The sequence below is a fragment of the Puma concolor genome, chromosome B1 (genome assembly GCF_028749965.1).
Source record: "Puma concolor isolate L17-30 chromosome B1, mPumCon1.1.hap2, whole genome shotgun sequence".
NCBI classification, from domain to species: domain Eukaryota; kingdom Metazoa; phylum Chordata; class Mammalia; order Carnivora; family Felidae; genus Puma; species Puma concolor.
In genome coordinates, this window is record NC_141670.1 from 77,473,630 (window position 1) to 77,499,470 (window position 25,841).

Below are 25,841 nucleotides of genomic sequence, written 5' to 3' on the forward strand. Positions count from 1 at the left end.
GGGGGGCTGGCTGCTACTCCACGATCTATAACGCATACGAGAAACCGGCAGACCTTCTCCACCAAGCTCAGTGGTGGGATCCTTCATACTGTGTCGTTGCAGAAGGATTCTGTATCCTTGGTCTGCTGTGTTCTTTCATAGTGATGGGGGGTGGAGCAGGGGCAGGACTGATGCAGTAAGAAGGACCAAACCAGGCCCGTGATTTGTATGGCCAGGAGCTCTTGAAATCATATCCAGTAAAAACATGTCACAGATACCTAGTGAAAAATCTCTCTCCTAAAATTCCTATCTTGGTAGATCTGTCGTATGCTAACTTAATTGAATTCTAGTTGCTGAAAAGAGTACAAAGTGGATGTGCTGTCTGGCTGTTCCTGGGATTCCCAGCCATCACCTGCAAACTTGACCCACACCCCATCTGCCAGCATGGTGGAGGAGGGGGCCACATGGCACCAGGTGTGCATGGTCAGGCCCCTGGGCTCTGCTGTCGGATCTGAACGGAAAAGGGGAGCCCAGGTTCCATGTTACCTCACGTCCTACATGCAGCTTCTTGGGGTTCCTGTGCAGGGTACTTTGAATCTTCATGTCCTATATGCTAAGTAGAACTAAAGTGTGATGTCATTTCAGGGGGCAAGATCATTCCTTTTTATTGAATTAATGAGATTTATTTATGGATGTCTGGTGTACTCTGGGGGATAAGATTCTCATCTAAGAGTGAATCATTCATCAGCATGTATCTGTGCTTGTCAAGTTTTCATGTCCTATATTCGCTAAGCCCGTACACTTTCTCTCAGAGACCTAGTGCTGTTTCTTAAATTACAGAGCCTCAAGGACTTGATTGGTGACTTTTCGGTAAGAATCAATACTATCAGGGAGGAAAATCTGAATTTCTTGAGGCAGTGCACTTTAAAAGGAGCTGTAAATCACCGTATGTAAACTGAACACCCCACACTTTGAACCACGTCCATGTACGGAATGTCTTACCACGCTTCCTGTCTGTTGTAGGGCATCCACTTTCATCGCAAACCACCTCAACTTTGACTTTTTCTCCTAATTGGTTTAAATTTATATGGTTTCTTTAAAAAGTAGTTAATACTGGATAAAGTAGGTGAATGCTGAATAAATCCAAATATGGTAAACAGATTCTGTCATTAAGCAACCCTTATGTTGACATGAACTAGGTTTGAGTAAAGGAACACAGAAGTGATACATGTTGCCATGCTTCTGTATTACTTTGTGTTTCTGTTACTTTTCCAGAGTTGTAAGTTTTAAAAGCAGTGGAGGCACCAATTTTCCTTAGATTCCAAGAGGAAGCTGCTTTATTCACTTTGCTTTAAGCTTATAAAAATAGGGTAGTTGAGGTATCAAATGCTTGGCATAAGGACTTAGGTATTCCTGATTTTCTCCTACCATTTTCTCTAAAGTTTCTAAAGTATAATATCAGAGGGTAATAGCAGTGAGGATGCTTAATTAATTTACCTGTAACTTGCATATTTCTTTGACCTATGATGTACTCACATTTGACTTTTGTTTCTTTCTTTCTTAATGGTTTATAAAACAGTGGTGAATCTTAGATATAGATCTAGTGTTTTCATCAGCGAAGTCTTGGTGAGAGGGAGCCAAAGAAGGCCCATGTTCCTGTTTTCATTCAACAGTGTCTCTTATTGGTTATGGTTCAAAACCTGGGGCTGAACCAGTTTTTGGTTTTTTTTTTTTTTTTTTTTTTTTTGCAAAGAATTATCCTTGTTTTAAAGTAGAAGTGAAAAGATAGTATTTTCCAAAAATTCAATTACAAATGCCATTTTATTTTTTCTGTCAAACTGAGTTGTTCCATTCCAAATCTCTGCTTTTAGCGAAGAGCTGAGTGTTGGGAAATAGGAAGGGACCCCTTTAGGTAAGCTGCAAGGGAAATACAGATGGAATGTCGGTTTCAACTCAAAGTTCACAACTTACAAAGAATTTATTTATGCAATACAGACCTTTTCTCAAATATTTTTCACAGAATTCCACACATCAATCTACTAGAAAAGTAGAATTATACACCAGAATAACATGTTTCTCGGTACAAATTGCTACTCAAAGGAAAGTGAAGATATTCAGTAACAAATAGAAGGTGAAATGGGTGTTGCTTAATACAGCACCTGGTGGCCTCTGTGCTCAGACTGGGGTGGGGGAGGGGAGCTCTCGCTGATGGCTCTGCCTCAGTGAGTGGGCACGGTCAAACCTTAGGGGTGAGCTTTGGTACCTGCGTTTACTTCAGAAGAAAAGCAAAAGTTGTGAGCCCACGAGCGTTCCCATCCTGTCATTTTGGTGTACTATGAAGATGACGTATCGGGAAAAAATTGTAAATAAAAAACATTGTAAATACTTCACACTTGCTAGAACATGAGACCCTTTTTGTTAAACACACAAAATAAAATAGCCTCCCCCAAACCATAATTTTCTAGGTCTAAAGCATGCCTGAAGAATAATATTGATAGAAATAATTCACTGAGATGCTTTAAATTACATTTACCATAATTTAAACATTACTATGTAAATCCCAGAAATTTCAGTGCTGAAGAAGCACAATTGCTTGGAAAAATACAGGACCCAAAGTACAGCATAAAATTCCCTATACCCATTACCCTATTTCTTAAAATCATGTATTTCTCAAGATTACAGATAAAGGGGAAGTGTTTTTTCATAATATAGCTAGAATAAGTGGGTTTACTTGCTCCACTGGATATGTTTCCATAATTGGTGAAAATAGACTTCTCATTATGACTAAAAATATAGATTTTTTTAAACTACAGAACCCAGCAGCCAATTTTCTGCTTTGCTATTCCCCCCCAAAAAAGTCAAGCAAAGTCTACAAAAATAGCAATTAACTTTAAAAAATATTTTGCTTCTTCGAGCAAATTTAAGTTACATTCAGATGTGATAGCTATTTCTAAGAGAAAGATGCTGCCCATTCCTTTCCCTGCCTCGGCTGAGGGCGGGGTGGATAAAGCTGTCACCGTCAGTAGCGGGTTTGGTATTCGTGATGCCACCGGTTAAAGTCGTTGTAAAACAGAACGATGCTTCCTGAGGCCATGCCAGAAATGATGCACCTGGGAGAAGCAGAGAGAAGGAGGGGTTTACAAACCTATTTTTTCCCTAGGGATCTGTTACTAAAGAGATAACCGCCCTCCCCAAATCTACAAGGTAAATACAGAAGATGGCAGTGAAACCTAACAATTTGTGAGAATTAAGGTATGTTTTGTGATGATCAAAATGACAAGTCACTAAAACCTGGACTTGATAATTTCTAATGTGGGGCTGGCTAGTGAGCCCTGATGTTTATTTTTACATACATAAAATGGAAGCATAGTTGACACACGACGATCCATTAGTTTCAGACGTACATCATCATTCCACAACTGTATTACCATGCTCACAAGTGGAGCTACCATCTGTCACCATATGATGCTAGTACAGGACCACTGACTCTGTTCCTCTGCTGTATCTTTCTCCTATCTTTTATATGAGGTATCAGAACCAAAAGAAACTGAAACGTAATTGCTGGTGGAGGAGGAAGCACATAGTTAAGTGATGGAGAGCTCTCTAACAGGTACAGAGGCAATGAAGAGTGAGAAAGCAGTGTGTTGACTGTAATTTGGGCCAGGCCATGTTCTGCAGAAGATCTGGGGAGGGGCTTAGTCCTCTTAAAACCGTGAACTCACGGAGATGATCACTGAGGACAGGACCTATCACTGCTTGCTCCCCGTCCCTGAGAAGGTAGTGCAGGGAGAACACGGAGAGCCCTAAGACTCTTTATTTTTAATTTTTAACTTTTGAGAGAAATCGAACGTGAGCTGGGGAGGGGCAGAGAGGGGGCAGGGTACACAGGATCCGAAGCAGGCTCTGCACTGACAGCAGAGAGCCCGATGTGGGCTTGACCTCATGAACCAGGAGATTACAACCTGAGCCGAAGTTGGATGCTTAACTGACTGAACCACCCAGGTGCCTCACTAAGATGAATGGTTTAGAGGGAGCCTATTAGATCTTCCTCTGAATGGTCTGGTTAGAACCAGTCTTTAGAAGTCATTTTCAATATCCTTCCTACTGTCTCATATCAAAATTAGAAATTAAAATATGCCACTACCAAAACACCAAACACAAAAGAAGGCAGTAATGAGGGAATGAAAGACAAAAAAATGCTCTAAGACATACAGAAAACTTATCAGTAATTAATTATAAAGGCACTGAACTCTCCCATCAAAGGAGACTGGCAGAATGGATTAAAAAAAAAAAGATCAAACTATATGCTGTCTACAAGAGACTCACTTTAAATACACAAAAAAGTTGAAAGTGACAGGATAGAAGAAAATATTCCATGCATACATTAATGAGAGCTGGAGTGGTTATACTAATATCAGACAAAATAGGCTATCAGTCAACATCTGTTATGAGACAAAGATACTACATCAATTAAAAGGTCAAGTTATCAAGAAATAGCAATTGCAGGCATACCTTGGAGACACTGTGTTCTAGACAACTGCAATAAAGCAAGTCAAATGAGTTTTTGGTTTCCCACTGCATGTAAAAGTTATGTTTACATTTACACTGTAGTCTATTTCTATTTTTAAAAAATGTGTATGTTTTATTTTTGAGAGAGCGTGAGTGGGGTGGGGCAGAGAGAGAGGGAGACACAGAATCCAAAGCAGGCTCCAGGCTCTGAGCGCAAACTCACGGGGCTCAAACTCACCAACCGTGAGATCATGACCCGAGCTGAAGTCAGATGCTTAACCGACTTCAGGTGCCCCTATACTGTAGTCTATTAAAGTGTACAACAGCATGTATAAAAAAAATAGTGTATATACATGAAAAATACTGCTAAAAATCACTAACCATTATCAGCTTTTTGCAAGTTGTAATCACAGATCACCATAACAAATGTAAGGAGAACGTTTAAAATGGGAGCATTACCAAAATGTGACAGAAACATGAACTGGGTAAATGCTGTTGGAAAAATGGCAGTGATGTATTTACCTAACACAGGATTGCCACAAAACTTCAATTTGTAAAAACAGTATCTGTAGACACTTAATACACCAAATATCTGAGCCCCCAAGAGATAGCCAAAACTGAAAGAACTGAAGGGAAAAATAAGCAGTTCTACAACAATAGTTGGAGCCTTCCATACCCCACTTTCAATAATGGGTAGAACGACCAGAAAGAAGAGGACCTAAAGAATACTAAAATCCAAGGGGATTTTAGAGCACACGACTCTTGGTCTTGGGGTCATGAGTTTATGCCCCGTGTTGGGTGTAGAAGTTACTTAAATTATAAGGGGGGAGAAAAACTAAGTGGACCTAATACATATGTCAAACACCCAACAACAGCAGAATAGACATTTTTCTCAAGTGTGCATGGAACATTCTCCAGGATGAACCATGTTAGGCCACAAAACTAGTCTTAAATTTAAAAATCATACAAAGTATCTTTTCCAATCACAACAGAACTGAAGTAGAAATCAGTAACAGAAGGAAAACTGGAAAATTCACATAGAAATTAACCAATGAGTTGAAATCTTAACAGAAATTAGAAAACACTTAGAAAAATGAAAACAAACACAATAAACCAAAAGTTAATGCAATGCTAAGAGGGAAATTTATAGCTGTAGATACAGAATTTAAAAAAGAAGATCTCTATCAGTAACCTAATACTATACTTCAAGGAACATGAAAAAGAGAAAACTAAACACAAAGCTAATGGAAGGAAGGAGATTATAAAGATTAGAGTGGAGATAAAAGGATAGAAAAACATGGGAAAAATCAAGAAAACGAAAACCTGGTTCTTTAAAAAGATTAATAGAATTGACAAACTTTGAGCTAGATTAAGAAAAAAGGACTCAAATTACTACAATCATAGATCTATTACTTCCAACTTTACAGAAATAAAAGAGGATTATAAGAGAATACTAGGGACAATTATATACAAACAAATTGAAATGGAAATGAAAAAAAAGATTTTAAGTAATCTCTATACCCAGTGTGGGGCCTGAACTCACAACCCCAAGATCAAGAGTTGCATACTCCACCAACTGAGCCAGCCAGGTGCCCATGAAATGGAAAAATTCTTAAAAACACACACTATACCAAAACCAAATCATGAAAAAATAGACAACCTGAATAGACTTACAAGTACTAAGGAGACTGAGTCAGTAATCAAAAGCCTCCCAATAAAGAAAAGCCCTGGACTAGATGCTTCAATGGTGAATTCTACCAAATATTTAACTCTTACTCTTCTAAAATCTGGAGAGGAGAGGAGAGAACACTTCCTAAGTCATTCAATGAGGCCAGCATTACCCTGATACGAAAGTCAGAGAAAGATGCTACAAGAAACAAAACTTACAGACCAATATGCCTTATGAATACTGACAAAAATCTTCAATAAATGCTAGCAAACCTAATACAGGCACATATTTAAAGGATTAGATACGACCAAGATGGATTGATTCCTGGAATGCAAGGATGGTTCAACACAGAAAAATTAATCTACTACATTAATAGAATTAACAAAAACTACATAATCATCTCAATTGATGCACAAGAGGCATTTGACAAAATTCAGCATCCTTTTATAGTAAAAAAAAAAAAAAAAACTAGGAAAAAAAAGGAAAGGACAAACACAATAAAGGACATTTATGAAAAACTCACAGCTAACATCATACTTCATGGTGAAGACTCAAATCTTTTGTGATCAAAAACAAGACACAGCTAATCACTTTTACCGGTTCAATATGGTACTGGAAGTACCAGCCAGACCAATTAGGCAAGGCAAAGAAATAAAAAGCATCTAAATTGGAAAGGAAGAAGTAAAATTATTTCTATTACAGATGACAAGATCTTATATTTAGGAAATCCTAAGGATTCCACAAAAAGTTAACAAATGCAACAAAGTTGCAAGATATAAAATCAACACATAAAAATAAGTTGCATTTCTGTACATGAACAATGAAAAATCTGAAAAGGATATTAATTCTATTTACAATAGCAACAAAACTGAATAAAATATTCAAGAATAAATTAATGCAGGAGGCAAAAGACTTGTACACTATAAACCACAAAATATCGCTGAAAGGAATATAAATGTAAAGACATCTGTGTTAATGGACTGGAAGATTTAATATTATTAAAGTGATAATGCTAGCCTAAGCAATCAAGAGAGTCAACCCAATCCCTATCAAAATCCTTTTTTTTTTTTTTTGCAAAATTCATAATGGATTCTCAAGGAACCCCAAAATAGCCAAAAAACATTCTTGAAAAAAAGAACAAAATCAGATGTTTTATATTTCATGATTTTCAAAACTTCCCACAAAGCTACAGTAACCAAAACAGTCTGATACTGACATATAGACAACTAGAATGAAGAACCCACAAATCAACTCTGACATGTATGGTCAACTGATTTTTAACAGGGTGTCAAGACAATCCAGTGGGAGAAAGGACAGTCTTTTCAACAAATGGTTTTGGGAAAACTTGATACCCACATACAAAAGAATGAAACTGGATCCTTATCTACTGTCATACAGATATTCAAACTGGATCAAAAGCTAAATAAACATAAGTGTTAAAACTATAAAACAGAGGAAAAGCTTCATAACATTGGATTTTGCAATAATTTCTTGGATACTGCTAAAGCATTCACAACAGGAAAAAAAGTTGAAAATTAAAAACTTGTACATCAAAGGACATTATTAAGAGTGCAGAGTCAACACCACTAGTCATTAGGGAAATGCAAATCAAAACCACAATAAGAGACTACTTCACACCTATTAGGATGGCTATTATTAAAAAATCCACAACCAAAATATAACCTGTGTTGGTGAAGATGTGGAAAAACTGGAACCCTTGTGTGTGGCTGGTGGGAATGTAAAATGGTACAGCCACTGTAGAGAAGAGTTTGGCAGTTTGTCACAAAGTTAAACATAGAATTACTATGTGACTCAACCATTCCACTCCTGGGTATCCACCCCAGAGAAGTGAAAACAAGGATCTGAACAGATATTTGTATGCAAATATTCATCACAACATTATTCACATTAGCCAAAAGGTGAAAACACCCAAAATGTCAGATGAATGCATAAACAAAGTGGCATATACTATTCAGCCTTAAAAAAGAATGAGGTTCTGAAACATGCTACAACAGGACAGATACTGTATGATTCCCCTTACACAGAGTACCTAGAAGAAGCAAATTCACAGACACTGGAATTGAGCTGGAGCTCTGGAAGGGAAAATGGGAAGTTAGTGTTTAATGGGACAGAGCTTCTGTTTGGGATGATGAAAAACTTCTGGAAATGGGCAGTGGCCATAGTTGTACAACAGTGTGAATGTACTTAATGCCACTGAATTGTACACAAAAAAAATGATGGTAAATTTTATGTATATGTTACCTCTATAAAAAAAATCAGAACTTAAATGAGTGTAGAAGCAGCAAGATGACAAAGATTACATTCCCCAAATTTACCACTTAGAAGGTTTTAGGAAATAAGGCAAATCTCTCCACAAAATCCTCATGGACATACAGGCCTTTTATATTCTACATGTTTACGGTTTTTAGTTTTTATTTTAAAGAAAAAGTACTCTAAGAAATATAAAAAGCTTTATGGCAACATAATTACAGCCTTTGTTACTTAAATCCTATCTATTACTAGAGAATTCAGCCTTTGTCTAAGAGTGGCAATGCCATCAAAAAGAAACATCACGCTTTTTAAAAAGTATCTTGGAAACCCCAATATTTACTGGATTTTTTGATTGCCCAGGTGACCCCCACAACCCATGGTGACCCCGATAACCCAGTCTATCCATCAGACCATTTAAATAAATTCCCTCCAATTTTTAATATCACCATCAGTAGACCATGATTTCAGTGTTACCTCTGGTCGTAAGACAGGGCCATGGCCCGGATTCCAGCGTCACAGCCCGGATAGGCGAAGAGGTGCTTGAGGTCAGACACCTGCCAGACCATGACCACACCATTGTCTCCTCCTGTGAGCAGGTACTGCCCGTCTCGGCTCAGCTGGATGGCCTATGAGACACAGCAATATTCAGTGGAGATGTGGTCCTAGGAGAACTCCGCCTCCCACCCCGTTTAATTTCCACACCACGAAGCCACTGCAATGCAGGGAGAGATTGTATGCATGTGTTCCTAAGGAGTTTTTAGGAAATCATGAGTTACAGAAAACTACTGCCATTTTTCAAAAGTCAAATGGACAAAGTTAGGACAAAGTTAGGCAAAACAAAGATGTTTTGTTTTTGTGTTTTTAATTTTTGATTTTTAAAGATGAGGTGGCAAAATCCTCCAGTTCTGTGAATAGTATTTAGATGGTGTATGTGGTGGACTAGAATCAGTGCTCTAAAATGAGGAGCCTCATGGCACCTCTCCACTTGTACTGTGGACATGCTAAGAAGCCTATTTTGTACCAAGGCTATGCAGACAGTGCTAGCTGACCTGATATCGCCAATAAAACACTGCTGCCTTTGGGGCTACAGCCCCACGGGAGAAGGCCAACAGTTGTAGTACCTTCACTGGGCCTGCTGGATTTTTATAGCAGGTTAGGAAGACAGGTTGGTAGAGAACTACAGCTTCCAGGGTGATTAAACCCCAGGTGAAGCATTTTCTTCTTGCCTCAGGACTGACTGCTTCCTGCCAGTACTGAACAGGAAGTACACACATGGAATTTGCTCTTCGATCCCGTAAATTGGGCCAAATGTGGACCACTGCTTGTTTTTATAGGACGTTTTACATTTTTTTTTTTTATATATGAAATTTATTGTCAAATTGGTTTCCATACAACACCCAGTGCTCATCCCAAAAGGTGCCCTCCTCAGTACCCATCACCCTCCCTCTCCTCCCTCCCACCCCCCATCAACCCTTAGTTTGTTCTCAGTTCTCAACAGTCTCTTATGCTTTGGCTCTCTCCCACTCTAACCTTTTTTTTCTTTTTTTTTTTTTTTCCTTCCCCTCCCCCATGGGTTCCTGTTAAGTTTCTCAGGACGTTTTACATTTTTAATGGTTGAAGAAAAATCAACAGGATATTCCATGATGTGAAAATTACATGAATTCCAAATTTCAGTACCCATAAACAAGGGTTACTGGAACATAACCACGCCCATTTGTTTATGGCTACTTTTGCAAGTGACTAACAGAATATAGAGCCTGCAAAGCCTAAAGTATTTATTACTTATCCCTTTACAGAAAAAGTGTAAACACCTGTAATCCTGTGTCTACCTGGAGAGTGAAGTGGGAATACAGATGGTGCAAACAAGCCAAAAAGGAAAAAAAATCTAACTCCTGAAAACATATCTACACTGTCCTACACTCAGTTTTAGTATAGTTGCCTTAAGTCTTTAACCTACCCTTTGACAAATTTTTTAAAAAATCATAGAAAAGTAAGGGCCGTTTCATAGGCATTCAATTCATATTTATGCAAATGCCAACTTCTACTGGTCTCTTAAATGTAGCTTCTTCTCAAGAATACAAAAATACATCTAAGAAATAAAAACCCACGTGTGGAAGACAGTTACATGTAAGAAATATTCTCTAAATCTTAATACAAATAGTAAGATTTTTCAATGTAAGTAAAAATCAATATCCTTTCCCCCCATTCACTTTACAAATAGCGATCTCTAGGGGGTATCCGGGAGCTGCAGTAAAAACTAGGACAAACAATTATTTGCTCTACTTCTAAAATTCAGCTGATGAAAATCCATTAGCCTTATGGTTGTGGTTCATTTGAGTTTTATACTTGAGGCTTTTTGCTGGATAAGTGCTATATTAAAATACAAATTAAAACTATTAATCTTTAACTCTTTGTACTAGTAAAGAATCTCTAATCCTAGTCTATCTGGAATTTAAAGCCTGGATTTTTAGGATTATACATTTATCAGCATCCAAAACATTTTAATGAGCCTGGGGCCTGCCAATGTGAAAAAGTATTCTGCTGGCCTTTCTCATGAGGAACCTGTCAAGTTCCCCTAAGGGCAAGAGTCAGGGTAACATTCACTAAATGGCACTCTGTCTTCTACTCAAAGCAGCCCTCACATAGTTCTTAACTCTAACACGCCTCCCTCAGTACCCAGGCCGGGTTGAGCCTAACAAGTTTAAGAGGGCCCCAGAGACATGCTTAGATCCTCCTCTGCAATCCAGAGTGCCTTGGACAATGCCACGGCTGAACTGGTTTCTACAGCCAGAGTGGTCTGCTGGGCATGATCACATCCTAAAACACAGCTTCCACAGAAAAAAAAAATAGATGAGTTCCTGTGGGTGAAATGGTGGCTGTCCTTTGTTTAGGGTAAAATAACTTTGCTGCTCTGTAAAAGCTGCCCACTTCATTTAAGTTACTCATTAAGACATCTAAACACTGCCTAGTTGATGTGCTATGATATGTTAACCAAATGCCACTGAACAATCTGGCATCTAAATAAAAACAGGTGGGAAGCCTTGATTAGTGCAGAGGTTCCCCAGGCTGCCTGCCTGCAGGGTTCTCAGTATTTCAAAGAAACTTAATTTCTGGTCTGAGCTGAAGACTAATTTGTTTCCATGGTCTCCTTTCCTGATACAGGCTCAGACTGCAGGGCCTACAGGATGGAGCTGGAGATTTTTGCTCTGTGATGTCTCTTACTCTTTCCCTCTCTCCCTCCTTCCCTCCCCAACGCAGTTAGCTGTGAAAGTGTCAGTCTCTGGAGCCATGGGCAGGTAGTGCCCATTTTAGGCAAGCTTGTTTTAATCACACAGTTGCCACTTCCAAGTTAGTATGATAAAGTGCAGGAGTGCTGGGAAAAAGGCAACGGATTGTTTAAGCCTAAAATCCAGTGGGAAATATTACAGGGGAAAAAACAACAATAGCTACAGGGCAGAGAGGAAAAAGCATGTGTGTATGAACAGTCTGCAGAAAGCCTCCTTCCTACTGCCTCGAGGAACTTCCCAGAGCCTTTCGTACTAACTGAAATGCCACAGATATTGTTTTAGCTAGCAAGGGATTTCAAATTATTTTACAGATTTATTAGTGTAGCTGACAGTATAATCGTAACTCAAAGTGACAGATTATCAACATTATTATTGTAAAGAAAAGAGGAAAGGAAAATCCTCTGATGTGTACTTGGTTTAAATGAAGTATTATGGGAAAGTAGGGAAAAATAAAAGCTGAGTATGAGTGCATGCTTTTGTGGTAGAGGCAGTCAAAATACAATGAAGAAAACTCAGAGAAAAGGAGAGGACATTGACTGAATTAAAATTCAGTGCTATGATATCGAAGCAGCAAGTGACCTTCATTTCATCTACGTAATCTATAGTTAGGGTTGTTGTTTCTTAATACTTCCTGATCCCATATCTGTTTACTTGAGAAGGGGGTGATCAGGCTAGATGTGGGAAACTGGGAGAATTTATGTCATCTAAGCTGCCCCGGGTCAGGAGGAGCAACGAATAAAATGTCCAGAGCCAGCCTAAAAAGCCACACTCAGGGGCAGAGGCATTCCCAACATGTCTGAGGTTCCCTCACTGTACAAGGTCACACATACCTCCAGCCTCATCTCGGAAAATGACAGGAATACCTCAGCTTCACTTTATTTTAACCTGCACTAGCAGGTTGGGAGTGAGAAAAGAAGAACCTTGAAAAAATAGCCTCTCCAAAGAGCAGTCCTCAGTGTTTCCTTCCACCTCTAATACTTTTGGAATCGTGTCCTGAAAATGAAGCAAGACTCCAGAAGGTCCACTAACATTACCCTTCCTTGTGTATCCAAAGGGGAAAAATGTCTGCCTAACTCACATCCTAATTGGAAGCCAACTCCCTTAACTTGGCAAGTGCTGGTCTTGTTATTCACAAAGTCTGAAAGGAGATACTAATCCTAATAGTCATAATCCCCTACCACTCCCGCCGGCAGCCTATCCAGGTGTGAAGAGGAGCCAGTTTTAGGTGTGGTCTACCGGACCACTGCAGTCTTGATGCTCAAACAACAACCATGTACAGTTAACTTTCTTAGACTAAAAAAAGCTAAACAAGGCCACGGAAAGCCACCCAGGTTGGCTTCACAGAACCGTAAGAAAACTCTCTGCTGAAGGCTCGCCTTGGGCTTCACAGAGGGATCTCTTGCACAGGGCTCTCTGAGCGATGCGATCAGCACAGCAGGACATGCTGTGGTCTGTGAGATACATAAGCCTCATGCACGTGCTACCTGATGATTTTCTTTTGGTGTGGAAAGAGGCCTTCGGTGACTAAAACAGAGGTCTCTCTAGCGAACCCTCTCCCTCCTCACCTGCCACACTTGGGAGGTCAAAATCTACAATGGTGACAAAGTCCGTAGCATACTCACCCTTATGTTATCGTCTGTTTCCATAGTGGCCTGGAGTTTCCCATTCACACTGAATGTACAGAAGCAGCCATTTTCATAGAATATGACACAATGACCCTCTCTTGAAGCCTGAATGAGTTTTGGTTTCAGGCAGTTTTCAGGACCCTCCAAAGTCCTTAACAAGTCTCCATTCATGGAATGTATGAGACATGGTCCTTCTGAGAAAAGAGGAGAAACAACAGGCAAAATTTTTTTAAGGATGACAAATGTGAAAATGAATCTTGAGCACAAACAGGATCAAAAGGCTGCTTGTAGCAAGCCTTTAAAAATTATTTATCTTACGTATGTTATTTCGCAAAATGTCCTCTGCGTGCTGGCCAGATCTCACCTCCTACTTGGGAGAGGAGAAAGCCAACTCATACACATTCAAGTTCACTTTTCCTCAAGCGACAGGAAGTTACTTTATGAAATGATTTATGCTAAGAGATGATAAAAACAGGAGGCATTCAGAAAGGAACAGGACAAATTTCAATTCCTCGAGGAGCTTCCGGGAAGGCTGGGCCACAATTAAACACAGGCTGCCGTCGAGCTCACTGTGATGCTTTGCCTGTGTGTCACAGGGGCCCCAGCAGCAGTGGCCGCGCTGTGGGCTAGTGTGGGGAGAGCTCATTAGGGCAGCTTCCGGAGGCTTCAGCCTTCTGCCTTCCCACTGCTTGCTACTTCACAATGAAAGAACGTCCCTGGTGGTCCACTTACCCATCCTCCGCTTCCCCACCCCCTGCCACCCACACACATAAATTCACACGGAGATCCTTCTGCAACCAAGTGCACTTGCCTGCTGCCCCCACTGTGGGTGGCACCAACCACTCCCAACCCCCAGGCTGACCTCCAGGCTGAGCTGCCTGAGGAGGACGGGAGCTGCAGGTGAGTGCATACATCTCAGAGTGTATTTTTATTGAGCGCCTGTTACCTGCAAAGCTAAGAAGGAGCAGGTAACTGAAACCACCTGTGTGATGAGTATGTTCTAAGAGATGTGAGTCAGACAAGAGGAGTAATGAGCATAAGGCCTGCTGATCTCCAGGCTAAGTTACTCATGCCTATGGGGACTTGTGATCTCTGTTTCCCACAGGACTACTAAGGGCATGGCCTTTTGAAAATAAGGTTCTTGGCTTTCTCTTGACCACTCAGGAGTTTGTAAGTTGTCTGTGTTCTCAGCATAAATACATACCAGCAGCCTCTGCTTCACACAGCGGCAGCACTCGTGAATGTCCATTATCATTCTAAATGACACCAGTCCCTCAGCACCACAGTTCAAACTTCAGTTTTCACAGTGATGGCATAAAGTTCACGTCTGTGACCAGCTCTTCAGTCCACAAATCACTATGTAAATAACAGATGTGCGTCCTGAATGACCAAGCACATCATTTCCTTTAAAGTCTGTCAGTGAGTGGTCACTGCACGTCTGTTACCCATTCGTGCACAGGGAGCAAACTGTGGTTGTGGTTGTGCTGCTTCCTCATCTCCGGTGATAAACCCATGTGACATTTTACAAAAGTGGATAATCAAAAGAGAACACTGGCCACAAAGGTGAAACTGCACGAAGGAAATTAAAAGTGATAAACCTGAGCGTGAACTTTATACTGAATATAAATAGGGTTACAGAAGAAAGAACGGATTCTGGAAATGTTGACACTGCTGAGGAAATTAGTGAAGAAGAACTTATTGACATAGATTAGAAAAGGGGTTGTAAGAAAAGTGATGTCCCAGAAGTGATGCCAGCAAAAACGTCCAAAAACTTTAAAGGAACCCTAGCCGGGGGCAGTGTAAGTTGGGGGGGGGGGTGCCTGGGGGGCCCAGTCATTTGAGCATTTGAGCATCTGACACTTGGTTTCGGCTCAGGTCATGATCTCATGGTTTGTGAGATAGAGCCCGTGTCAGGTTCTGCACACTGTGGAGCCTGCTTGGGATTCTCTCTCTCCCTCTTTCTCTGCCCTTCCCCCATTCAAAATATATAAACAAACATTAAAAAAAATAAAGGAACCCGAGGGGATGTTTCATGACGTTGAATGCACAGAAGATAAAACGTTGGAAAGTTACCCAAACTTAGAAAGGAGCATGACAACTGGTCGAGGCAAAGACAAGATTCTTGCTTGTTATCTTAAGTTATATTATACAAAGAGAAAGAGGCAAACACTATGCAAGTACTCTTTTTAAGTTTTTCAAAAAGAAAATACTTTAATTTTCAATGTTTCTAATGTTTTAAATTATAGTGTACTGAGTTTTACTGTTTTTCTCATGCCTATATATACACATATAACTGTATATGAGAATTTTTAATATTGTGACAAAAAATTTTTAAAAGCCATGGAACAACCACAAATTTTGCCATTGGCTCTTATGATCACTTTTCATGGTTTCAGCCTGCATGGTCATTTTTATGACTCTGCACTACCATGCAAAGCAAGGATAACCTTTAATATGATAGGTTTATTTTATATGTCTAATTTTGTTTGAAGATTTTATTTTTAAGTAATCTCAATACCCAATGTGGGGTTCAAACTCAGAACCCCAAGATCAAGAGTCACATTTCTACAGACTGAGCCAGCCAGTCACCCCTATGTCTAATTTGGATCATGTAGTGTCTAAGAACTTGTTTGCTCAGGATATATGAAATTACTGGGCATAAGAAAGGAAAAACTCCAGTAGGCATCAAATTCTTGCCATCATTATTTCATTGCTTTGACCAACTAAATTTTTAAATACAACCCTTTGAATATTTAATAAGTCTTGTTAGCTAGACTAAGTATTATAGTTTGAGATGCAGATAAGGTGAGTCAAATGCTCAATGCATCCCCATCAGATAACCTTCAAAGACATAAGATTACGGTACTTTTTTGTGTGTTCAGACCTCAGCTCAGGTCCATATCCTCAGAGATAGATAAACCTCAGAGATGGAATAAGCAATGAATTAGAAACAACTCGGTTTCTGGTCAGATCCTGATTTGTTGTGTGTGCTCTCTGAAGGCTCGCTTACTATCTATGGCCTAAATACATGATGATGCTGCAAGGGCAGACCTCTAAGCAGACCAACTTAAGTATCTTTTCCACTCCATTCTCAATGTCATCCTGGCTCCTGCCTAGTTCTAAGATTTGGAAGTTAAAACAGACTAGGTCAAGAGTTTCTATGAAAACTCTTGATGTGTGAGATGAAACCCAGCCCAGAGTCCAGAAGAATAAATAGACAAAGATGTTCCTTGTTCCTGCCTCCCTCTTCAAAGAACTTCTGTGAAATACAATTTTCTGCAATGACGTCAATGTTCTGTATTTATGCTGTTCAGTACAGTAGCCACTGGTCATACGTGAATAGTGAACACCTGAGAAGTGGCTTATACCACCAAGAAACTGAATTTTAAACTTTATGTAGTTAACTTACACATTTTAGTCAAACAGTCCTATGTGGCTAATGGCTACTATAACGGGCACCATGGCTCAGAGAAAAAAGTACCAAATCCATCTTGGGCGATTCGTTACCAGAAGACACCAGAAAACGCACGTGACTTTATGAAGGTGCCACAGATTTACCTTTGGAACCACTTAACACGAGTCCTAGCTCAGCGCAAACGGCAGCACAAGTGATCTCGTAGTCATGGCCTGTCAAAATGGCCCGGGGAGTGGTGGGCTCACCTTTAGGAACAAACAGATAAAAACAACAAATTAATTCAAGTTCACACAGGGGATTACCTCTCTCTACTCAGCTCCCTCTACCTAGGCATTCCTATAATGCCTAAGTCTTTAATTCACAGTTTGGAAATCTGTCCAAAAATTCTATTTTAGGACTAGATCCAAACTATATGCTAGAGTATGAGGACCACAGTTGCCAAATTTTGAATCTTTACATGATTATATCAAACAACAATGGTTGAAAACAGAGTAAAATAAGACAAAAATCTGCACTGTAGAATGCCTCAGATACTTTCCAAATATAAATATAAGCCCCTTGTTTAGATGATTTATAGACTAATGATTATAAAAGTAACAACTCTGGCTTGATGCCCATTTCAAAGAAAGGATGCCCCCCCCCATTCCGTGGTTCACTGAGATCCCTGTCATAATGCAGACAGTCTGAACTAGGACCTGATACCTCAAAGCAGCCCCTCTCTTAAATGCCTATTTACTAATCTTACGTACTTTTCTGAAATATAGACCTCACAGGGTGTATTTCTCTATGGTTCAAAGAACAGAGTGGGAATAAAGCAAACTCTTACGTGTAATTCTACTGATAGTGACTGAAAATTAGGGGAAGAAGGTGAGGAAAGGGTAGCAGAGAATCAGTATCCAGATAATGGAAGATACTTCTATACATTTTCACAAGTAGAAAAAGTCATCCTTTTTTCTAGTCCCAAACTGAAAAGAAAAAAACTAGTTGGTTAATAAGAAACCCACACCACAAACGGCCCCAGCTTAGATAACGAAATCAGTAATGGGCTTGATTTGTGGCTTGATTCATGCCAAACTGCAAGGATAAACTAAACTCCATATTTAGCCTGAAGAACACTATTTTAAGACCACACTAGCCCTCTACTTTTATAGTCTCTAAAGACAAAGACACAAAAAGCCTTTATAAATGGGACTGAAGGGCAGTGTTCTGTTAGCATGCTTAGATTTCCTTGATTTGGATTGGTTTCACAGGAATATTGATAAAGGATCCTGTGTAACCCAAAAGGGGCACATGTGCCCAGAAGAAGGTCACTAGCACCAGCTGTGGAACTCATGGAAAAGAACAACTTGTTAGATCCTATCATGTCGGTCAGGGAAAATCCAGCAGAAACCTGCTGTCCTTGGAAAGGCAAATACTGGCTGTCCAAAAAATTAAACTAGCCTCCAAAGCAATGGTTTTTGCAATGCATCAGTGGCTTCTCTGAAATTTCATGCAAAATAAATGTCAATGTTTATGTTTTTCTGGGGGCTGGAGGGGAGTTGGGGAGGGGAGGAAGGAAAATAGCTTTTACTGAAGGCACAGAGATCCAGACCAAAAGCAGAGGAGGGTCTCTCCTATGAAGACAGGGGCCTAGATTCTGTGCTTCCTGCCCCACTTCAGCTGGAGCCTGCAGTTACTTCATGTCTAGCCACTATAAAGAATTATTACAATGCATTTATTGTAGTATATAATACATAGCTGTGTCCCCACAGAGTCCTTCATGACTTTTGGTGACTATATATACTTCTGAATGAGATTTAAGTAAAGGGGCATCGTAGCCAAACGTTGTACTACATTGGCTGTGTCACATGCAGCCAGACACAGGAACTGGCCTACATGCTAATGACAAAGGGAGACCTCAAATGACATATGGAAAGGCAAGGGGATAAGTGGAATGAGGAGCTTGGTTTCTTTTGATTCCAAGTGTGTAAACTCTGAGGGAAAGCCACCTTAATTACAAAGTTCACACTTGACCTTTTGCAAGCCAGAAAGAATTTGTTAGAAGAGCAACTACTTTTTTTCCTTAAAAAGTACACAAATTTGGGAAATTATTTTAAGAAAAGCAGCAAATAATGTAAGCCAATCTGAACTACTTAACTTTCTATGAGAGATAAGCTTTGGCATAAAATTAGAGCTATGTTTTAAAAAGTTACCAATAATTAGCCCTGATTCATGGTTTCCCCCTTTCCTGAGATGTTCTACATTCTACAAAAATACTGTACAAGATACAACTTTGGAAATTAACATTTCATTATATCTACTTGGCAACCTTTTAAAATCAAGAATTTAAATAATTAAGATCTAAGGAATACATTTTTAATGTGATTGCTCCTTTTTTGTTTTCTTTTAAAAAAATTTTTTTAACGTTTATTTATTTTTGAGACAGAGAGAGACAGAGCATGAACGGGGGAGGGTCAGAGAGAGGGAGACACAGAATCCGAAACAGGTTCCAGGCTCCGAGCTGTCAGCACGGAGCCCGACGTGGGGCTTGAACTCACGGACCACGAGATCATGACCTGAGCCAAAGTCGGCCGTTCAACTGACTGAGCTACCCAGGCACCCCTCCTTTTTTGTTTTCATATGTTACCATTTTATGGAGGGGAACGAGGAGGGGGAGACTTGGGTTTTAACTTGAGTTGTCTTGGAATTCTTCAGTGGGATATGAAAGTCTGAAGGAGAACTGATGGCCGCTGAAAGCAATCTAAAGTGTAAGCCAAAGTAAACAAAGGACAGATGGATAACGGTGGATCCAGAAGACATTGTCACTTGAGCATGGCAATGCTTTTTGTTTTCTAGATCTAAGAATTTTTTCTCAGGGACATAGGAAGGAAGGAAGAAAACTGCTGTCAACTGTATTTCTTTCTTTAACGTAAGAGTTGAAATACTCAGAATCTTCTAGGACTGTACAGTTTAGGAAGCCTCACAAGTAACCCCATAAAATTGGTTAAGATAAAATCATTCTTTTTTGTAAACTCATACTTAGGATTTTTTTCATTAAGTATGCTTTACTTACAAAATACGAGTTTCCATTGATCCACACTATACCAATCATTTCTCCCTCCACAAGTCAGAAGACACACACATACTGAATGATTTCAAAACTGAAAAAGATTTTTCTTTTCCCAGGTCCTGATCTCTAAATAAAGAACTGTTCAATGCTAGGACTTTGGCCTCAAGTTTGGCAAGATGTCCTCAAACCCAGGAAGCAGGTTAGACAGTTCAGGAAATACAGGGGGGAGAAAAAAAGAAAAAGAAAGAAAAGGAAAGGAAAAGAAAAACAAATTAAAAACATAAGGGTAAACTTATGATCACTGGGTTGTTTTCAGGTAACTGGTTTCACAAATATTCATTGGATTTCCAGTAAAAGGACTGTGCTATTTAACTTCCCTCCCCTGTAGGAAATGCACATTAATATCCTCTAAAAACCCACATACAAGAATATGAGGAGCTATCAAATCCTCTTTAAAAAGGCTGTTTTCCAGTCTTGTTTAAAACCTGAACTGTGCATTCTCGTTTCATTATCTGCTATGCAGATTTCATGTTCTTTAAATTTTCTCATCAAAAAAATCTGTTCACAGTAAATACCTGTTGGGTTTTATAAGTTCCAATAAACCAAATGTTTTAAATATTAAAATTTCACTTCAGCAAACAGAATGATATCATATGGGATTTAAATCCAACAGGTCCAAACTGTTAAAATTCAACCGATATTTGGGGGACCACTTGGAATAAAATTACTAAGGGCAGAGGGAAAAACTGCAGGCAGAACATAGGCTTAATATGTGGCTCACAGAATTTATTTATTTCTCTGTAGCTACACTGTTATACATCATTCTGGATCACAGAGCCCAAGCAATAACATCCTATAGAAAGGAAAGGAAAGGAAAAACTGCTACCTATCTGTGTATATTTGTTTGGAAAGTCTAGAAACAAAATCTAGGAACCATATAACTCAGTGCCATTGTAGCACTCATATCCCAACCTCTTGCCAGCCCTGAGAGTTAATACTTAGGAGGGAAAATCAGCTCAAATAAAATAATACTGGCCATATATTACTTTTTCAAAGACCCAAAAGCTAATCACCATCTTTCACTGAAGTCTCTAAACCAAATAAAGAGTAGAAAAAAAAGTTTTCTGAAAAATATCAGGTTAATTCTTTGATAAAAATTTGCAGTAGTTAATGGCTACAAAAAATCTTTACTTTTGCTTTCCGAGATAGGAGGATCTACCAAAAGCTAGATCATAAAGCAGAACAGATTCCTTTAAGAACCTTTTAAAGTCTTACTGCTTGAAAAATCGTCATGGCTTTCCATAAAGCTGAGAGAAAAATTTATCTTGCTGCTAGTTTAAGGGGCTACACTTCAAACTCTTCTTAAAGAAAAATAAAAAGAGAAAGAGGATAGACTTCTTGGACTGCTTTGAAAAGCTTGAGCAATTACTTCAAAGGAAAGGGCGTCTTTGTCCGGAGAGCAGGTTTATGACTACTGATGCAAATCCTAACCAAAGGCTGAAAAGGATACTCAGTGCATCTTTATGGATGGCCTTAAAGGAAGATGAACAAGTCAAAGGAGATTAAAGACAGCCCAAATCCTGCCAAGATCTTATACCGGGACACACCGGTTTTTACAGATGTGCTTTTCTCAGTACATAATACTGGAAATATCAGTACTAATTTACAGACACTATTCTAACAACCCAACTTGCATTAAAGCAGCACAAGATCTCCGCAATACCCATTTAGCATTTATATTGGACCTGTGTTTTAAAATATTGGGTGACGTGTTTTACACCATTAGGCAGAATAACAAATGCTTTTGTTAAATGTGTTTCTTTGGTGCCCTCATAACTGAGTATATTTCTCCTCAAATGGACCCTGAACCACTTACAGTTATACCTCACGGAAGAGAAAACAGTCATTTCTCTAGTACCTGTTCATAAATATTCAATGAGAAAAATATTTCAAAAGATATGTCTCCATTAAGGCAAGGGGGGTTAATAATCCAGGTAAAAACAGACTAGATGTGTATTTCTGGCAAACACTTGAGTTACATTTTAAAATTTCACTAAAGTTCTTGGTATTTTTGGCATCATCTCCTCTGTCTTATGAAAATTAAATTACTTTAAAATGTACTGCACAATTCTCATTAGCAGTTTAAATATGTTATTAGCAGAGAGAGAATCTCCTTCATTCATTCCCTGTTTTTTTTTTCACAAGTTACTACTTAACTTCATTTCATAATGAAGTTTGGTTCTACATGTACCTATTTCTAGTTTCGTAGAAATGAAATTAGTTCTTTCAATTAATACTTAGTTGAGATGACTCCTGGGCCAAAAAGTTAACATTTCCCATTTGCTTTCTCATTCATTCATTTACTCCTTCATTTACTTAATAGCCTTTATGGGATATATGCAATGCACTGTGGAAAAAGGAGGGGAATAAAATATAGTCTATTGTCAAATAACTTGATTTTAAGTGGTCACTGGATCAGGTTCTGTTACCTTACTATAAACCTGCAAAGTATAATTATGAATACCTATAACTGGAAAGGTCAAAGGCTGTACTGAAGTTCAAACTGTTACAACGGAATTTTTATACCAAATGTGTATTTCACATCAACTAATGAAGTCCTTTAATAAAAACAACAGATATAATTTTCCACATTATTAAAATATAACCATCTGACCTCTTCAAGAGGTAAAAGAAAATATGAGACCTGGCTTTGTTAAAAAAAATCATTTCAACAGACTATTCACTTTGAAAGAAAACACATATTTAAGAACCTAAATATAAAAGTTATTAAGTATATAGAGATTTTTTATAATCTAAGTATTATACAATGTATGCCAGTCATTTCCTAACGAAGGAAAGTTCCGTATTGCACATGCCTTTTGTCCCATTTTAATTACATTTTGATTACTACAACAATTTGTTGAGAAAAAAAAATTCACGTGTTAACTGTACACTGAACTTTCTTATGTGGCTCACCATAATGGCAAACCGAGAAAGGAAATGGCTTTCTGAAGCGGAAATGAGGTTAGCTACTAAATGTTCCTTAAACCTTTCCCATTAACTTCCTAATGTCACTACATTTTAATTATGAAAGAGGAATTCTTTGAAATTTGTTCTAGTCCTTCTATCTCCGCCAACCCTTCTCCTTCTCTCCACTCATCATAGTCTCTTTGGTGAAAAAAAAATGTTAATTTGGTTAGATATATAGACTATGGAAAATAAACCAAAGCTGCATTTAGGGTGGGACAACCATCAGATAGTAAATTTTGATAGCTTCCTCTTGTAAATAATATTAGAATTACTAATGCAAAACAAGATAATGTTGGTATAAAAATCAACTATAGGTTCTTGGTTTATAACCTTTCTTCTTCCTCCTCTTTGTCTCTGTGTGTGCATCTCTCTCTTACAACTAGAATAGAAAATGTGTGTGAGTACGTACCTGCAATTGCATAAAGTATAACCCTAAGTTGGGTCATAATATTAAAAAAATACAAAATCCTAACATGATATATACTGTCATAAGAATTCAGTTTAGCAAAATTATCTCTGTATTGTCCTTTGCAAATACAAAGCATGCTTTAGTGACAGGGTTGCATCAAATCGTCTACAGGTGATGGCCCAATTAACTCAAATGAAAAATGCAGTACAGCTTAGTGATCAAGAATGGTGCCTCTGGCCTAGAATACCAGCCATGTGATCTTCCTTGGGCATGTTCTCATAGTTTACAGTAAGATCTAGGAGCTTCAAGGCCCAGGGCAGAAAGTAAAGACATATTTATAATCTCTCTGTGTTTCACCTATAAAACAAGGATAATGATAGTAGTTACCACATAGGACCACTGTAAGGTTCAATGAGTTACTATGTAAAGTGCTTTTGGTGGTGCTCAGCATGCAGTGAGCACCCAGCAAGTATCACCGAGTAGTAGTAGTGGTAGTAGTAACAACAGTAGAATGATGTTCACTCTCTGTTGTAGACGCTCTTTCAGCAAAAGTATAATATCTGATCCTATGCTTCATAAATGAAAATTAGAGATGGTTCTGATTATTTTTGTTTGTCATTCTTTTATTTCTTAACTTCTAAAAATTAAACTTTGACTTCTCCCATTCTTCCTTTTCTTAGACTTTCCAGTCTTCCCTAACAATCCATATAAATTCTGATAAAACTACTAATACCTAGAAGCCTAGAGAAGAAAGTGAAGGTACATTATAATCATTAGGTAATAGTACAGTAATAACACTACTATTATCAAAGTAATACGTGCTCATTATAAAACATTCAGACAATGTAGTAAATTATGAAGAAGGAAATGAAAAAACTGCCTCTAAATTCCACTACCTATAAATAACCATTGCTAACGTAAGAAAAATCATTTTGCTGGCTATCATTCTGGACTTCTTTCTATGCATGAATATACACAGAACACAAAGTATATACATAGACATAGACACCTAAAAATTATACATGTAGTTTGGTGATCTTTTACACTTAACGATACAGACAGCATTATTTATCCGTGTCAGTACCACAAATTCGTAATATAGTAATGGCTGCAGAGTATTTCATTATGTGAACATACAAGACTCTACTTATGTATTACACATTTTTCTTTCTTAACACTTTTCATTTGTTGATTCCCCCCATAGAGGGTCTTGCTTTTGGCTCAAATTCATTCATAGCTCCTGTAGCTGTATATCTAGTATCTAATAACATAAACATTATAAAATTTTGCCTCCAAAATAGAATACAGATAAAAACATTTTACATCTTTAGCTTAATTGGAGACATTCTGATTTTAACATCAAAAGCAAAAGGCAACCTATGTAATGGGAGAAAATCCTTGCAAATAATATATCTGATAATATCCAAAATATATAAAGAGCTCATACAACCCAATAGCAAACAAACAAATGTAAAACAATCTGATTTTCAATAAATAGATAGATTGATAGGCAGGCAGAGGATGTGAGTAGGTATTTTTTTTCCAAAAAAGACATACAAACGGGCAACAGGTACGTGAAAAGGTGCTAAACATCACTCATCATCAGGGAAATACAAATCAAAACAACAATAATATATCACAATTGTTCAAATGGCTGTCATCAAAAAGACAATAAATAACAAGCGTTGGAGAGGATGTGGAGAAGAGGGACCCCTCATGCACTGTTGGTGGGGATGTACATTGCGGTAGTAACTGTGGAAGGCAATATAAGGTTCCTCAAAAAATTAAAAAAAAAATATGGCACAGCAATTCTACTTCTGGGTATTTATCTGAAGGACATGAAAACACTACCTTGAAAAGGTATCTGCACCCTCATGGTCATGACAGCATTATGTATAATAGCCAAGACTTGGAAACAACCTGTATCTATCAATGGATGAGTGGATAAGAAAATGTGGTGTGTTGTTGTGTGTATGTGTGTGTATACACACACCAGTGGATTATTATTCATTAATAAAAAAGAGGAAATCCTGCCATGTGTCACAACATGGATGGACCTTGAGGATATTATGCTAAGTGAAACAAGCCAGAGAACGACAAATACTTTCTAATTTCACTTATATGTGGAATTAAAAAAAAAAACCCAAAACAAACAAACAAACTGACCTCAGAGATACAAAGAACAGACTGGTATGGTAGTTGGGGGGACTGGTAGGGGAGATGGCAAAGGTGGTCAAAAGGTATTTTCAGTTACAAAGTAAGTCAGTCCTGGGACGTAGTATACTCATGGTGACTACAGTTAATAACACTATATTGTAGGTTTGACAGTTGCTAAGAGAGTAGATCCTCATCACAGGAAAAAAAAAATGTATAACTGTGTGGTGATGGACATTACCTAAATAAATTGTGGTGATCATTTCACAGTATATACATATATCAAGTCATGTTGTACACGCCTGAAGCTAGTATGTTATATGTCCATTTTATCTCAATTAAGAAAGACACATCCTGATCCCACTCACTCCAGGGAAATATAGCAATCTCTCAGGTGTAGGAAATTACAAGCTACAAGAGTAAAAGCTAAAAAGTTCAGCAGTC

General features: G+C 38.4%; 1 protein-coding gene across 7 annotated transcripts in view; it reads right to left on the reverse strand.

Moving 5' to 3' along the window:
* Window positions 1-1,781: 1,781 nt before the first annotated feature.
* The window catches only part of LRBA (LPS responsive beige-like anchor protein), a 577,381-nt gene continuing 553,321 nt past the window's right edge, over window positions 1,782-25,841 (reverse strand). For 6 of the 7 annotated variants that reach the window (XM_086704123.1, XM_086704122.1, XM_086704121.1 and 3 more), the window contains 4 exons: window positions 16,899-17,000; window positions 13,338-13,534; window positions 8,903-9,054; window positions 1,782-3,089 (listed from right to left, as the gene is read on the reverse strand). In XM_086704123.1, coding sequence (XP_086560249.1) covers window positions 2,999-3,089; window positions 8,903-9,054; window positions 13,338-13,534; window positions 16,899-17,000 — 542 coding nt within the window. In that variant the 3' untranslated portion in view covers window positions 1,782-2,998. The remainder of the gene's footprint in view (window positions 3,090-8,902; window positions 9,055-13,337; window positions 13,535-16,898; window positions 17,001-25,841) is intronic. The other variant, XM_086704120.1, reaches the window with a different exon arrangement.